The sequence below is a fragment of the Mobula hypostoma genome, chromosome 6 (assembly GCF_963921235.1).
Source record: "Mobula hypostoma chromosome 6, sMobHyp1.1, whole genome shotgun sequence".
In the NCBI taxonomy this organism is placed as follows: Eukaryota; Metazoa; Chordata; class Chondrichthyes; order Myliobatiformes; family Myliobatidae; genus Mobula; species Mobula hypostoma.
Genome location: NC_086102.1, coordinates 152,333,595 through 152,350,511, shown reverse-complemented (window position 1 = coordinate 152,350,511; position 16,917 = coordinate 152,333,595). Strand labels below are relative to the sequence as shown.

Below are 16,917 nucleotides of genomic sequence, written 5' to 3'. Positions count from 1 at the left end.
ATTAGCCAGCAGCTTGCCAATTTTGTCACTGTGAACATAAAAGTCACTTCTTGTTTTCTTTAATTGGTTTACAATCGAGGACGAGAGTAGTAAACTGTGTTCCATTTGAAGTTCAGTTCTTTGTTTGTATAACTCCTCAGAAGGAGCCATAACATATTTCTTATCAATTTCTTTAATCTTGTCCACAATTGCCATCTCCTCCTGCTTCTGTTTCTTCCTCAAAGCAGCAGAATACGAAATAATCTGACCCCGAATATAGGCTTTAAAAGTGTCCCAAAGAGTGTTAACCGAAATATCCTCTGTATGGTTAATTGTAAAAAAAGACCTCAATCTGTTCATTCATAAAGTTAACAAAGTCCGAGTCCTGAAGCAACAGCGAATTAAAACGCCATTGTCTATTATTTGGTATATTGGCCATAATTTTAATAGAAAGCTTAAGTGGAGCATGATCCGAAATGGTTATAGAATCATAATCACATTTAATCACTGAAGGAATAAGATGAGAATCAATAAAAAAAAATCAATTCTTGAATAGGAATGATGAACATGTGAAAAGAAGGAAAAATCTTTTCCCTGAGGATGCAGAAAACGCCAAATGTCCGTCGACCCAGAATCAGAAAGGAAAAAATTAATCAAATTTGCAGATTTATTAGGTAAGGTCCGTAAAGGAGCCGAACGGTCCAAAGCTGGAGACAAACAGGTATTAAGATCTCCGCCCCAGATCAATGAAAACTCGTTCAAATTCGGAAACTGATTAAACAATGATTTATAAAATTCCGGACAATCCATATTAGGAGCATAAACATTAACCAAAACTACTTTTTTATTAAATAGTAAACCACTAACCAATAAAAATCTACCATTCGGATCAGAAGTAATATCCTGTTGTATAAAAGTAACTGAGGAATCTATAAAAATAGAGACGCCTCGAATCTTAGCATTGGAGTTCAAATGAAATTGTTGTCCCTTCCAGAATTTAAAAAAACGTAGTCTGTCCCCCCTCCGTACATGGGTCTCTTGTAAAAATAAAATTTGTGCTTTAAGTCTCCGGAACACTTTAAAAACTTTTTTCCTTTTAATAGGATGATTAAGACCGTTAGTGTTCCAGGAGACAAAATTAATAATAAACTCCATAAATCCTAAAGTCAACCCACAACAAGGAGGATTGAAGATAGGCTCGACCCACGAACCCAGAGAGGAAACAGAACATACGAAAGATACCGGGAAAAAGGACGCAACCAGTACTTCAATAATGTATATAGCCCAAAGAGAAAAAAACTAAAACGTGAAGCCCCTCCCGCCACCCCCCTCGCCCCAAGACCCCAAGGCAAAATCTAAAGCAGACCCGCCCGAAAGAAGCAAGCGCTAAAACTACCCCCATGACTTCCGGTATACGCTCCCTAAAAAAAAGGTATAAATATGAAAAAGATCAGCTAATTGTAAAACAGTAAAAAAGTAAAAAAAAAGGTAACTCAATTAAAATACACACACAACAGAACAAAAGCCAGAAAATATATATTAAAAAAAAACCACAATAAACCCCAAACCCATGAATAAACACAACAACAAGAAAAAATAAGATTATTGACATAAAGTAGTTATAAAAAGCAAAACAAAATAAAATTTAAAAAAACTACAAAATTTAAGGCCACACAGGAAATACGTAAGATGACAAAAAGGAAGTAACCACCCAGAATCCCCTGGGAAAAGAAAGAAATGACGCAGTTGAAAAGAAAGTTTAGCAACCATATTAAGAAATCAAAAATAAACTTTTCTGCCCAAATAGGGCACGAAAAAGTTAAAACCAACCAATTCACAGCCTCCGATCAACGGAGATAATTAAAAAAAAATAGCAATTAAGATGTTGAAGGTGAAAGTTGATCCAGATAACTCTGGGCATCCGATGGAGAATCAAAAAAACGAAGGACTCCATCTGACATGCGAATCCTTAGACGTGCAGGGTACAGCAACGCTGGTCTTAAATCCATCTTATAGAATTCTGACATCACAGATCTGTAGCGAACCCGTTGGTCCCAGATTGGTTTACTGAAATCTTCCACGAATCGGAACCTAAGATCCGAAAAATCAATGAAACCTTTAGATCGAGCGAATCGAAACAGTCTCTCCTTGTCTTGAAAGTAATGAAAATGTAAGATAACATGCCTAGGTCTATCTGACCTAGACGAGTATGATGGGATTCTGTGAACACGATCCAGTAGCGGTGGTTGGTCAGGAAATACAGTAGGGAATGCATCTTTTAAAAGTTGAGAAAAATACTTCATGGGGTTGTTAGATTCCACAGCTTCACGCACCCCAATCATTCGTAAATTCTGCCGTCGCATTCTAGATTCCAAGTCAGAGTTTTTAAAAGTCAGAAAGTCAAGTTTCTTCTTCATTACATTAATTGTTTCTTCGATTTTCCCCATCTTAAGCTCACTTTGTTGCGCGAATTTTTGAAGATCAGATATAGCCGACTGATGTTCCGCAATAGATGTTTGCATCTTATCAATTGAATCGGCAATTTTCTGGAGATTAATTGAGATTTCCGTATGAATCAGGTCTTTAACAGAGTCTGCAATTTCCGTACGAATCATCTCCCTAACAGAGGTTGAAATTTCCCTCTGAATTAACTCCGATATAGCTTTCAAAGTCACCGGTGATTCAGTCGGGGGGAAATCCATACCTTTCGGTTTAACCGGAGGTTTACCATCCTTGCCGTTTTTCCCGTTCTTAGACATAGCAGATCTAAGTTCCATCCAGTTGTCGGAGAATTCAGTTTAATTCAAAGTATTGTAAGAGTTGATGCCTTAATGGTTAATTAAAGTATAGCTGACCATAGAGAAAAAAAAACTCAGAGGTAATGGAGCGAGTCAAGAACGCGACTTCACTCCATGAGCGCTACCGGAAGTCCCCAGGAACTGTTTAACAACAGTCTCCTGTCACAATTAGGCAGTATAGTGTCCCAAATAAATGAAGTGAACCTCAGCTATTTTCTTGATTAGGTTACATTCTTTAAGAATTGTCCCAATTAAGAGGCTGCCTCAGTTAACCAATTGCCTAAGGCAGCTCCTTTGGGCCAGCCAGAGCACTACAAATGAAAACCCACATCTAGCACTTCCAATTCAAGTTTCAATACCTATATTGAACTTTAGTAGAATACCAGGACTTGCACAGTAGTTTAGTATTCAGGCTGTGTTTTACAAGTGCTGGGTTTGAAAAGCATGATAAACCAAAGACGCACAGATAGAAAAGTGGTGCTCATTACAAAAAAAAGCAGGATGGCCTACGTTCTGCCTTCTTCTCAAATCTTTAACGTGATTGACCAGAATTCCTTCTCCGAAAGCATCCTCACTGCCATCCAAATGGGTGAGACCATATTTCAAAGTTCAAAGCATATATATTATCAAAAAATGTAAAAATTATACAACCTTGAGACTTGTTTGCTTGCAGGCAGCCGCAAAGCAAGAAACCTGAAAGAACCTAATTAAAAAAAAAATAAAGACCAACACCTGATGCGCGGAGAAAGGACAAATCATGCAAACAATATATCGACACATAACTGTTCAGTCACAGCAAGAGAACGTTAGTGACCAACATAGTAAAGACTTCTCTTTCCATGCTTTGCTCTAACTGCTTTGTTGCCTTCCCTATCCCTTCACTGACCTCTGGGTTCGTTCTTGGCCTCCTATTTTATGTGGCACCATTATGGAACAAAAAAAAAGAATCCACTTTCAGATATTTTTTGAAAACCTCATCACTTTTCTTCTTTCTTTTTAAATCTTTTTATTGAATAAGTATACAAAAAGGTAAGCCATATAAACATTAATACAATGTTAAAATATAATAAAATTCCAGAAGGTATCAATACCAAAAAAAAATACTACAAACAATGTAATTTAAACATAAGAAACCAAGATAACATAATAGTATACTAAATTTTATATATATCAATAGAAAAAAAGAAAAAAAAAACCCCACCGTGCAACTAACTAAAAGCAAAGCAAAGCAATGGGCTAACTTGAAACCAAACAGAGTTAAACTTAAAATCACGTCCTCAATCCCGACCTCCATTAAAAACAGTGAAAAAAAACAAGAAGGGTATATATTACATTAAATGAAAATATCAAATAAAAGGTCCCCAAATCTGTTCAAATTTAAATGAAGAATCATAAAGGTTACTTCTAATTTTCTCCAGATTCAAACATAAAATCGTCTGAGAGAACCAAAAAAAGGTAGTTGGAGCATTAAGCTCTTTCCAATGTTGTAAAATACATCTTTTCGCCATTAAAGTAAGAAATGCAATCATTCTACGGGCTGAAGGGGAAAGATTACTAGAAATTTTAGGTAGTCCAAAGATAGCAGTAATAGGGTGAGGAGAGATATCTATATTTAATACCTTAGAAATAATATTAAAAATATCTCTCCAAAAAGTTTCCAAAGTAGGGCAAGACCAAAACATATGAGTTAAAGAGGCCACTTTTCTTGACCCATCTCATCTTTAAACTGCCTGTTGTCTCATTTGACAGAAGTACCGACCGGTTGAGTTAAATTGTCTTCCATTCTTTGTGATGGAAATGACAAGCCAAAGCCACTCTTTTCCACCCAGACACAACTTCCATTGCCCACCTACCATCTCTATCGCTGAATTAAGCATCTGTCAGATGGAGAATAACATAACAGAGTGCTTCCTACCTTGGAGTCATGATTGACTCCAAGATCATCTCCAGACCACACATATGCACCATTAAAAAAAACATTTAAAATCTGCAATATTATCTGACTCTACAACGAGCAGGTCAAGTAGCATCTGTAAAAGGAAGAAATAATTGATATGTTGGATAAATAATCCCTTTCCTCCCACAGATGCTGCATTATCTGCTACTCATCCAGCAGATTATTTGTTGCTCCAATTTACATCTTGTTTCTTGTGTCTCCCCTATCTGATTCTATACCTGCCGTAAGCTTAACTGATTTCTACCTCTAGAGACAATTTTTTAGTCAGTCACTGCCAATCTTTTATTTTACTCTCCATAAACATGTGATTAAATCACATTCTAACTCTCAGAAAACCAAGGTCCCATCATTCCTGCACTAACTGATTCAGAACAGCCCCTAACCAAGGGACAACAGTTTCAATATTCACAGCCGCATTTTCAAATTATTCTATGGCTTCACTTCTTTATTTCTGAAATTTCTTGCCGTTCTCCATTGGATTCTGCACCATTACAATTTCTGGACTATTGACCAATTATTAATATAATTTCTGCACCATTGGTTACCATGCCTCCAGTTGCCAAGGCCATAAACTCTGGAATTTCCTTCGTACACATTTTTCTTTCTCTCTTTTCTTCTATTATCCTCCGTGAAAGCCACTGCATCTTTCAATCTTTTCGTCACATGCTCAGATACGTCCTTGTAGCTCAGTGTCTAATTTTGATGACAATACTCCTGTGAGGTACCCTGGAAGGTATTGCTGTATTTTTTTCTATTCATGGGATACGAACACTGCTGTCAAAGTCAAGCTGCATCCTAAATGTCTCCTGAAAAAGATCATTTCCTTGCAAAGCCATCTGCAAGAGTACACAGCAGGGTCTGAAGGACGTAGTCCAAAGTGGATGAGTATCCAAGGCTTTAGGGAATTTTATCATCATAGTTCTAAAAAAATCAGTTTGATATTCAACATTACTGATATACTTACTCACCTGAATTTAAATTTCCCAGTGTCGTGGTGGGAATTGAATTTATATCCCTGATCAATCATTCAGAGATCTGCACAGAAGTATCATGATATTGAAATGACTTAGGATTTGCAGTCAATATTTGGCACCTTTACACCGTGAAACAATTCAGTAGCGCTTGGATCAGGCACATGCGTAATTACAAATGGAAATCTAGAATATGTTGTCCCCCATTTTTTACTCTTTCTCATTGTAAATTAGACCCAAAAATCTGCAAATCCTGGAATTTGAAATAAAAACTGAAAATGAAGGAAACACTGAGCAGGTCAGACAGCATCTGTGAAAAGAGAGATGAGTTAAGGTTTTGCGTAAAAGAGCCTTCACATGGATGCTGTTGTGCAAACTTCTCTGAACTAATTTCTAGAAATAAGAAAATTGACAAAATAAATAAATGCAGCAAATAATTCTCAAACTAACTTTGAAGCCTTGAAATTATCTTTCCACAGGATGAATAGTTATGTTTTACTGAAGAAATGATGCTGCATAAATGCAAGTTGTGGTTGAAACACTACTTCCTCAACCCTATTTACACTTTAAAGGACACTGAAAATAAGGTGCTATTTTGTATGTTTATTTGTTTTGATGAGATATGACAGCTAAATGTAGTAACATTTTTAAAATGTCTGTAATATTTTGGATCTCTTGGATACCTGTATTTTTCTGATCCTTATTCATACTCTGTAAAACACCTAAAATAATACTCAAAAATTATCCTTGAACTTCCCCTTTTGCTTTAGTTGGCTGTTCCGCTGGCTAATTACACTCAACTATGAGAAATCTTTAATCTGACATCCAGTAATCGAAAAGGAAAAGTCCATGGCACCAAGATCATTGTGGGCAGCGTTCTTCAAAATCACTGCTAAGTGCCATCATTTCCTTTTTGGCTCCAAGTTCCAGGCCACTATGTTTAAGTAACTGATGAATTAAATGTAAAATAAACTCAAAAGGATTAGACTATTCTTTATTCACTCCATTCTTCACTTAGTTTATCTGGAGATCGTCTATATGTCATTAAACAATACAGCCGTAATAAGTAGTGATTCAAATTATTGTATAATTTTAATTATTAATGGCTTGACAGCTCTGTGAAATTATTTCCTATTTTTCCAGAGATCAGAAGGACAGAACTTGACCTGACCAGGAAAATTTACTTTCTTAGTTGAAAAACTTCATTCATGTTGCTTTCTGTGTTTCCCTTTTCAGCCTTGTCTGCCAGGTTCAATACAGCTCTCAATATTTTCCTGGCAATGTTTACCAGGTTGGAATTTGTGTAAATCTCCCCCAACTTAATATACAAGTTGATTAGCAACATCTTTCCAATGACCAGAGTCATCTGAAGCTATATAAGAGATTAGCTGGGCACTACTGTACCAAGTTGGGAGAGTTGGTTGATGATAACATAAGGTTGAATGGGCTTGGCCCTGAAAATTCTCAAACTGATTCCAAAGCCCCTGAAATCTTCTGTTTAAAAGACGAGCTGAAATATTTGACTATAGAAATTATACTGCAAAAAATGCAAGTTGAGCTGAAACAGTACAGTACTTCGTCAAATTTAGTATCACCTAGCAGAAGATTGAGAGGCACAACACAAAATACTCCCGGGAGGGGGGAGAAGATGGCGGCGCAACGACAGTGCGAGCAGCCACTTCGGTGATGAATATCCATTATTTGTCAAGTAGGGGACCGTGCACAATCCTGAGACGTGAGAGCACAGCGGAACATCTGGAAAACTCCTGAAATGCCTGCTTTGCTACCGCTGCTACTGTGTGGTAACCGGAATCTCCAGAGCTGAAGGCCCCGAAATCCTTGGCTTTGCGTGTTTCAGCGGCCAGGGCGAGGTCGAAGGCGCTCGGCAGAGGATGGCGCTCGGGAGGCTGTATCGGAGAGGCTGCTCGGAGTTTTCGGACGGATGGGCTCAGAGTCGGCTGGAGTCTGCTGCTTCCAAGGTATCAGCAAGTTGACGGTGCCTGGAGGCTAATTCTCCCTTTTGCCGCCTGCTATCGGGGACTCGGGAGTTGATCGACTCCGGACTTTGAGACTTTTTTTTACTGTGCCTATGGTCTGTTATTTATCAAATTATGGTATTGCTTTGCACTGCTGTAACTATAAGTTATAATTATGTGGTTCTGTCAGTGTTAGTTTTTGATCTGTCTTGTTTTCTGTGATACCACTCCGGAGAAACATTGTATCATTTCTTAATGCATGTATGCATTTCTAAATGACAATAAAAGAGGACTGAGTGTTCTCATAATCTAAAAAAAAATAAGACCAGTTGTAACCAGAACAGCTGCGCCCTAAAAGATGTGGCAAAGATTGTGCTTGAATCACGTTGAAGTGGTAAAATACAGCATTAAGCTTTTTTGAATGCTGCATAATTGGCTTTCCTGGAGGAAACCCATTTTGAAAAGTGTTTCTTCTCTCCTGTGTATTTGCAAACTTTCTTGTATTTTATCAACACTGAATCTATCATGAACCAGCACAGTTGGGAAGAATCTTAAACTGTTTCTTTTAAAATGACTGTGGTTTAAAAATAAATCCATTTAAAATCCCAGTGAGTCATCAATTTTAAATTACTTAAAAATAGTTTATCAAGTTATTTTCTGGTTCAATTATTTCTGTAACCACCTTCTGTGATAAAGTAAGTAATTTAATTAGGGTACAGTAGTGAAGTATTGTTAAACATTTAAAAAACACATTTTCAAAATGTTGCAGTTAGTATCCTTGCACTCAGAATTTTCAGCTTGATATGTAAAGTTCCATTAAAGACCAGCAGGAGAAATAATTAGTATTACCTTGAAATAGTGATTAATTGCCTAAAAGCAACAGTCAGATTAAAGAGCAGGACCTGTTTTCGGTGCACTATTTTAAAACCTAGACTAAAAGACTACAGAAATTCAAGATGATCCAGATATAATTTATCCCTACTTGATCTGCCCTTATGAGGAAACTGGGGGTAAAGGCACTGAAAACAACAGCAACAAATGGATGATCAAGGCTTCTGTCAGAAGATGGATCCTATTAAAATGGTAAAATAAAATTCTCAGCTTTTTGAACAATGTATGCAAAGGAATAGCCCGCTACAGACTAAGTTGACAAGCTCCATTTTCCCATCATATCCAGCAGCAAATAGCGGTGGAAAAGAGACAACTAATTAGAATTTTCAATAAATTAAAAGTTAAGACCAAGTAAAATAACCCATTTTCAGCTTTGGCACAACATAACAATCAACTACTTAGGATAAGGCTGAAGCATTAGTGAAGTATCTTGAGACAAAAGCAACAAAACTACAATGAATATTGGGATGCAGCTAGGTTCCCATGATAACATTGTAGCTGCTGTTATTTCTCTGTCACACAACTATCTTTAATAGAAGACACAAGAAGCTGCAGATGCTGGAACGTGGGGCAACGAACTATCTGCTGGAGGAATTTAGCAGGTCGAACAACACCTATGGTCGGGGAGGAAAAGGGGAAATAACTGTTGACATTTCAGGCTGAAACCCTCATGCAGCTCCAGAGAGCTCCTGCAGCTGATTGTAACTCTAATAGGATCTGGCTTAGCAACGAGGCCATCCAGTGACTGAACTCATGCCAACTGACTAGAATTGTAAATGGAAAATATGCATTAAGCCTGAGAAAGATGGACACATATTTCAGTATGAAGGAGATCAGATTGCACAGACAGAGAGAAATTGATGGCGCAGTTGGCCAACAATTCTTTCAATCTTTTAATTTTGAAATAGACATTGAAGCAAATATTGAAAGGTATATGGTTATATTTGTGTTACAGTTATGACCCAATGATCTTTATCCAGCAAAATCTCTAAATGAATGCATTATGGATCAGTGCTAATTTTAAATTACAGAAGGATCTGTAAGACTCCTCTGGCTTTTGCTAAGTGTAACATCTCTCAAGTTCAGCCTTTTACTTATCTAATGTACTCTACCTTCAAGTGTTGAAGTGCAAATGGACTTCCATCTTGTATCAGATTTTCCATTATTTCTTCCACACTGTTGGTTTTAAACAGCCTGTAAAACAGAATGCATACACTCACAAACCATTGAAAAAAAGGTAAATGATTTATTAGTACTGAGTAGACATGCTACGTGGGCAATTATTTTATCACTACAAATAATCTTGGGAACTTTGCCAACTTGTAATCTTGCCAGCTGTGAATCCGTGAATCACCCTGTAGTGTCAAAATCTCTACACTAAGATCATAGAAAATTTCAAAAACAATACTAGCATGCATGAGTAGTTAACATAAAGCAAAAAAAAAATCAAAAGAATCTGAAAATAAAGTCTCCAGATGAGTACTTTATTACAGCAGAAAGAATAGGTTTTCTGATGGTAAATGCAAGGAATTTAAACATGCTATTCTCTCAACATACCCAGAAATTAAATAACTATACTTAGACTCTGCTTGCTGAAGTTCAGACCATAAGGGTTTGGAAGTCAGAATGGTGTGTGCTGTTTGAAAATTAACCCATGTTTGCTCATGATTTTTTTAATACAAGTCTAGTATGTTGCAGATCATTGAAATTACAGATACTTTTAATAATGTTTAAATTTGATCCACAGTCAAACTGCACTAAGTACCGTGAATTCCAGTTAACTGGGAGACAGCGAGATGAGTACGTTTTGGCCAGGTTAAGCAGCTGCCCGTATTAGCTGAAGTTTCTTGGAAATTGTTAGTAAGGTATAAAAAAGACAAACTATCGTTTAACTGAGTAACACATTCTGTATTTCATTTTAAATATATAATAAATTAGAACATGACCAATACCTCTACAGCACTATAAAACTGTGTAATAGCACCTAACAGTAATCGACTGAGGAATTCATCTGCTATATTCTTTTGATTGACTGTAAATGAACAAGATCAACGCAGGCACCTAGTGCAGATAACGGACTGCCTTCATACAATGCTTTAGTTGATTGCATTCTCTAAATCTTCATTTTCATTGTAACAATCAAGATGATTGTTGATACCTCCAAATTCTTCATAGTTCCTATCTTGTTGAAGTAGTGAAATCATTTCATTTTCACTCCCAGCTGTTTCTGGCATCTCCAAGTCTGAATGTTTGAAACCATGGTGAGCAACCAGTTCTGAATTACCTTACTGATTATTTCTCACCAAATGTCAATGACAAAAATCACTGCTTTTTGAACATAAACACGCACAACTGACACTATTTAAAAACTGTTTGCTCTAAGCACGATGTAGTGTCTAACAGCCATGCAAGTGCAGACTTCTGAAGCTAGTTAGAAAGTTCAGCAACAGTCTCCTGCCCCAATTAAGCAGCACAATGTCCTAGAAAAACATAAGAAATCCTAGCTATTTTCTCAATTAGTTATTGTTCTTTAAGAGTTGTCCCAAATAAATGGCTGCCCCGGTTAACTGATAGCCTAATTACCACAATACACTATATTCCATTGTGAATTGAGAATTTAGTTCTTACTTTTGATTACTTTTTAAAAAAATATCACAACCCAATTCTTAAAGAAACATGATTGTTTTTTTACTCCCAATTTAGGACGAATGATCCATGCTATTCTAGTCACAATCAGCTAATTCAGCAAAAATCAAGAAATAAACCTAGAATTTTCTAGATATCTCACGCTAACAATTCACGGCATCTTTATCATAATCAGCCTATAGAAATCTTCCAATATGTCAATCATTTGAGCTCTAATTCAGGCCATTTTAACAGAATGTACCATCATCTCTCATCTAAGCTTTTACACTTTTGGACATGGCAGTTGGGATGAAAGACAATTCCTATCTCCTCAGCACAAAAGCTTAGATAAAGGTATAAAAGGTATCTTTATACAGGTATAAAGATGTTTTTCGCAGCATTAATATTGGGCTTGGGAGCGTCTACATTGCTTCACTGCACTGAGAATCAAACCATTTGCTAGGGGATGGAGAGGGTGTATGTACTAAGAACTGACAAACATGGAAAGGATAAACTCAATTTATCACTAACTCAGTAATGTAATTTTAAAATCTATAACTCTTAAATTATTGATCTGAGCATCCACATGTAAAATCCATCTGTCAGTATTTAATATTAACATTCAGATGACGGCCAGAAGAAAGGATCTTGACCTGGAATGTCAACTGTCCATTACTTTCCACAGATGCTGCCTGATCTGCTGAGTTCCTCTATAATTTTGTTTTTAATTCCAAATTCCACATTAGCAGTCTCTTGTGTTTTCAGGGCTAACATTTATTAGGAAAGCAGTGCTTGCAAAAAGCATTGAATGTACATATATAAAATGATTATTGTCACTAAATTGCTCATGCATTAAATGCTTAATATGCAGAAACTGAATTTACAGTTAACAGGCTTGTTGAATTGTTGGAGCGATGTGAATAATACGTGCCAACTATGACATTTTCCTTTGTCTATACTAATGCTCCATCCCAGATAGTACAGTACCTATTAATCTTGTCCATGTGATCCGCTAGGGTAAATTTATCATCAGCTTGGCACTGTTAGAAGAAAAAGGGAAAATAAACATCTCCGCTTATTCATCTTTCCATGTCTACACAACTGTTTTAAGTTGATTGTTCATTTAAGTTTGAAGTATCAGAAGATCAATTTACAATAGTATCACAAATATTGCTATTTGCAGTACTGCTTGGAATCTGCAGTTTTCTATGAAAAAGAAAATAGCATACCACCAACTATTTATTTTAAACATAATACTTACATATACTGGCAATATTTTTTTCCTAATTTACTTTAGACATACCACATCACTTGCATGGGGTTTTGGAAGATTGTCTCATTGAATCTGGTAAAGGATGGTAGGGTGAAAGGAGGTAGGAGAGGTCCTTAATGAATATTTTGCTTTAGTATTCACCGGGGGAGAGACCTTGAAAATTGTGAGGACAGTGTTAAACAGGCTGATATGCTAGAACATGTCAACATTAAGAAAGAGGATTTGCTGGAATGTTTGAACAATATTAAGATAGATGCGTACTGGGGCTAGACGGGATATAATCCAGGTTGAATTCTTTGAGGAAGTGACAAAACAAATTGATGGAGATAGGTCAAATATGAAGGCAGAATATAGTATTAACGGTAAGACTCTTGGCAGTGTGGAGGATAAGAGGGATCTTGGGGTCCGAGTCCACAGGACACTCAAAGCTGCTGCGCAGGTTGACTCTGTGGTTAAGAAGGCATATGGTGCATTGGCCTTCATCAACCGTGGGATTGAGTTTAAGAGCCGAGAGGTAACGTTACAGCTATATAGGACCCTGGTCAGGCCCCACTTGGAGTACTGTGCTCAGTTCTGGTTACCTCTCTACAGGAAGGATGTGGAAATTATAGAACGGGTGCAGAGGAGATTTACAAGAATGTTGCCTGGATTGGGGAGCATGCCTTATGAGAATAGGTTGCGTGAACTCGGACTTTTCTCCTTAGAGCGGCACAGGATAAGCGGTGACTTGATAGAGGTACATAAGATGATGAGAGGCATTGATTGTGTGGATAGTCAGAGGCTTTTTCCTGGGGCTGAAATGGCTAGCACAAGGGGGCACAGTTTTAAGGTGCTTGGAAGTAGGCATAGAAGAGGTCAGGGTTAAGTTTTTTTTTTACGCGGTGAGGGTGTGGAATGGGGTGCCAGCGACGGTGGTGAAGGCAGATACGATAGGGTCTTTTAAGAGACTCCTGGATAGGTACATGGAGCTTAGAAAAACAGAGGACTATGGGTAACCTTAGGTAATTTTTGAAGTAAGTACATGTTCAGCACAACACTGTGGGCCAAAGGGCCTGTACTATGCTGTAGGTTTTCTATGTTTCTAGTGGATGTGGTGTATATGATTATAGTAAGTGACTGACAAGGATCCCCACAGTAGACTCATTCAGAAAGTCAGGAGGCATGATTTCACAATTAGCTTGCCCACACAAGGTGGTAGTAGATGGAGCATATTCTGCCTGGAGTTCAGTGACCAGTGGTGTTCCTCATGGATCTGTTCTGGGATTCCTGCTCTTTGTGATTTTTATAAGTGAATTTGGATGAGGAAAGTGGAAGGGTAGGTTAATAAGTCTGCAGATGTCATGAAGGTAGGTGATTTTGTGGATAGTGTAGAAGGTTGTTGTAGGTTATAACAGGGCATTGATAGGATGCAGAGCTGGACTCAGAAGTGGCAGGTGGAGTTCAATTCAGAAAAGTGTGGAGTTTATCACCTTTGCATGGTCAATCCTGAAGTCAGAATAAAGGATTAATGGCTGGATTCTTAGCAGTGGGTGGAACAGATCATGGGCTCCACAACCACAGGTCTCTTAAACCTGCTATGCAAGTTGACAGGGTGGTTAAAAAGACGTATGGTGTGTTGGCTTTCATTCATTGAGGGATTGAGCTCAAGAACCATGATGTAATGTTGCAGTTCTACAGAATTCTGGTTAGATCACATTCAGGGTATTATATTCAGTTCTGGTTGCCTCATTATAAGGAGGATGTGGAAGAGAGGGTGCAGAGCAGATTTACCAGAATGCTGCCTAGATTAGAGAGCATGTCTTATGGGGATAGGTTAAACAGGCCAAGGCTATTCTTTCTGAACTGCAGGAGAATGAGGGGTGACTTGATAGAGCTGTACAAGATGATAAAGATGTAAATAGAGTTGTCAGCCTTAGACTATGTCCTAGGGCTATTATCAGGGGGCATAATTTTAAGGTGATTAGAGGAAAGTATCAGGGTTAGTCCAAGGTAGGTCTTCAACACAGAGGGTGGTGGGTATGTGGAATGGGCTTGTAGGAGTGGTGATGGAGGTAGGTACATGGGACATTTAGAAGCCTCTCAGATAAGCATATGGAAGGAAAAGTGAAGGCTATGTGAGAGGGAAAGATTAGGTCAATCTTAGAGTAGGTTAAAAGGTCGACACAACATCATGGACTGAAGGGCCTGTAATGTAATGTACTGTTTTATATTCTATGTTTAAACACGTAATTTAACAGCATGGAAGCAACAAGTTTGATCTCAACTGTAGTGAGGCTAATTCATGACATATACGTAGATCACTGTACCTTGAAATGATGTGAGTTTAACAGATCTGCAACATCCTCTTTTGAAGGAGACCTTAGAGATACCAAATCTTTCTCCAAAGCTGGAATCTTAAACGAAATTAAACACCAACACCGTTATGAAATAAATGAAGATGTATTTCAGATAATTGCTCATTTGTACAATATTAAAAGATTAAGTAATAAATTTCACTTGAACTTCAAAATATAGTTTAAATTAAATAACCTACTATGGCCTTATTTTGCCGAAGAATCAGTTAATACTTCTTAAGCATGAGTGTAAAAATTCAATAAGAAATTTGATCAGTTCTGACCATTTATTGATTTAGAAAAGGAATGATAGAATGTGTTAATGTCACATGTTCATAATGTATTAAACCAAACCAGATAGTTGTTTAACAATACATTTGTCTCTTAAATTGCTGTTATGGTTCAGACATTGACCATTATCTGCCAGGATAAAATGAAAAATTAGGTTTTTAAATATTCAGGAAAAGTGCTCCACTTTATAAATCTGGTAAAAATTTCTGATTTAGCAGTTCAAAATGTATCTAAGAGCTTTTTTTAAAAATCCCATGCATTTCTAATGTACAACTTCTCATGAGGTGGATTCCGAGAAATCTGATGAAGTATTGGAAACGACCTGGCAAATGTCTGTATTTCTAACACAGCATTTTAGCAGTTCAAGTATTGCATTGGGCTATTCGATAAATCATGCAGAGAGATCTAATGGAAAAATATACTGCACATTGCCTTGTAATTCAATAGCATAAAACATACTGTTCTAGTCTAGAAATTCTGCATTCCTTGAAAAGCAATATTAAACCACGAGGGACAAATGCCAATATTTGTGGAGTCATGAATTTCAACGGGTCAGGTATAATAAATAGTTTTTGAAAACTTAAGCATTAATTTTAGTTTAATTGAGTTTTTTTTTGAGGAAATAACTAAGAGGTTTGATGAGAGCAGGATGATAGATATTGTTTATATGGACTTTAGTAAAGTATTTGACAAGGTCCCACATGATAGGTTGGCCCAGAGTATTAAGATACATGGGATCCAAAGCGAGCTGGCTAATTGGATCCAAAACTGACTTAGTGATAGGAGACAGAGACAAGTGGTGTCTGTGATATATGGATGTGAATGTAGAGTTATTATTGGTTAGTCTGCACATCATAGCAAGAAAGGTTGTTGTGGATAGCAAGGAAGATTGTCTGAAGCAGGTTATCCAGTAGATGAAAAGGTGGATAAAATATTGGCCAGTGAATTTAATTCCAACAAGCACAAGGTGAAGGATTTTGGTAAGTCACATTGGGGTATGACATACACAGCAAATAGTAAAGCACTAAGGGATATTGATGAACAGCAGGAGATGGGATTGAAGTCTGCAGATCCACTTTCAAGGTTGATAGGATGTTGAGGAAGGCATAAGTATACTTTCCTTCATAGGTAGGCTCACAGAATAAAAAATAGACAATAGACAATAGGTGCAGGAGTAGGCCATTCAGTCCTTTGAGCCAGCACCACCATTCACTGTGATCCTGGCTGATCATCCACAATCAGTACCCTTTTCCTGCCTTCTCCCCATATCCCTTCACTCCGCTATCTTTGAGCTCTATCTAACTCTTTCTTGAAAGAATCCAGAGAATTGGCCTCCACTGCCTTCTGAGGCAGAGCATTCCACAGAACCACAACCCTCTGTGTGAAAAAGTTCTTCCTCAACTCTGTTCTAAATTGTCTACCACTTATTCTTAAACTGTGGCCTCTGGTTCAGGACTCCCCCAACATCGGGAACATGTTTCCTGCCTCTATCATGTCCAATCCCTTAATAATCTTATATGTTTCAATCAGATCCCCTCTCATCCTTCTAAATTCCAGTGTATACAACCCCAGTTGCTCCAATCTTTCAACATATGACAGTCTTGCCATCCTGGGTATTAACCTCGTGAACCTACGCTGCACTCCCTCAATAGCTAGAATGTCCTTCCTCAAATTTGGAGACTAAAACTGTACACAATATTCCAGGTGTGGTCTCACCAGGGCCCTGTACAACTGCAGAAGGACCTCTTTGCTCCTATACTCAATTCCCTTTCTTATGAAGGCCAGCATGCCATTAGCTTTCTTCAAAGTTGGAATATTACTTT

The 16,917-nt window shown here is 37.5% G+C and overlaps 1 protein-coding gene and 1 long non-coding RNA gene across 4 annotated transcripts in view; one reads left to right on the top strand and one right to left on the bottom strand.

Annotated features, from left to right (window-relative positions):
• Positions 1 to 7,407, top strand: part of LOC134348508 (uncharacterized) — a 29,855-nt gene extending 22,448 nt beyond the window's left edge. For both annotated transcript variants that reach the window (XR_010018439.1, XR_010018438.1), the window contains exon 4: positions 6,185 to 7,407. This is a non-coding gene — a long non-coding RNA (uncharacterized LOC134348508). The remainder of the gene's footprint in view (positions 1 to 6,184) is intronic.
• Positions 1 to 16,917, bottom strand: part of hibch (3-hydroxyisobutyryl-CoA hydrolase) — a 146,928-nt gene that overhangs the window by 20,857 nt on the left and 109,154 nt on the right. For both annotated transcript variants that reach the window (XM_063051991.1, XM_063051992.1), the window contains exons 9-11: positions 14,777 to 14,863; positions 12,185 to 12,237; positions 9,685 to 9,766 (exon numbers count right to left, since the gene is read on the bottom strand). In XM_063051991.1, coding sequence (XP_062908061.1) covers positions 9,685 to 9,766; positions 12,185 to 12,237; positions 14,777 to 14,863 — 222 coding nt within the window. The remainder of the gene's footprint in view (positions 1 to 9,684; positions 9,767 to 12,184; positions 12,238 to 14,776; positions 14,864 to 16,917) is intronic.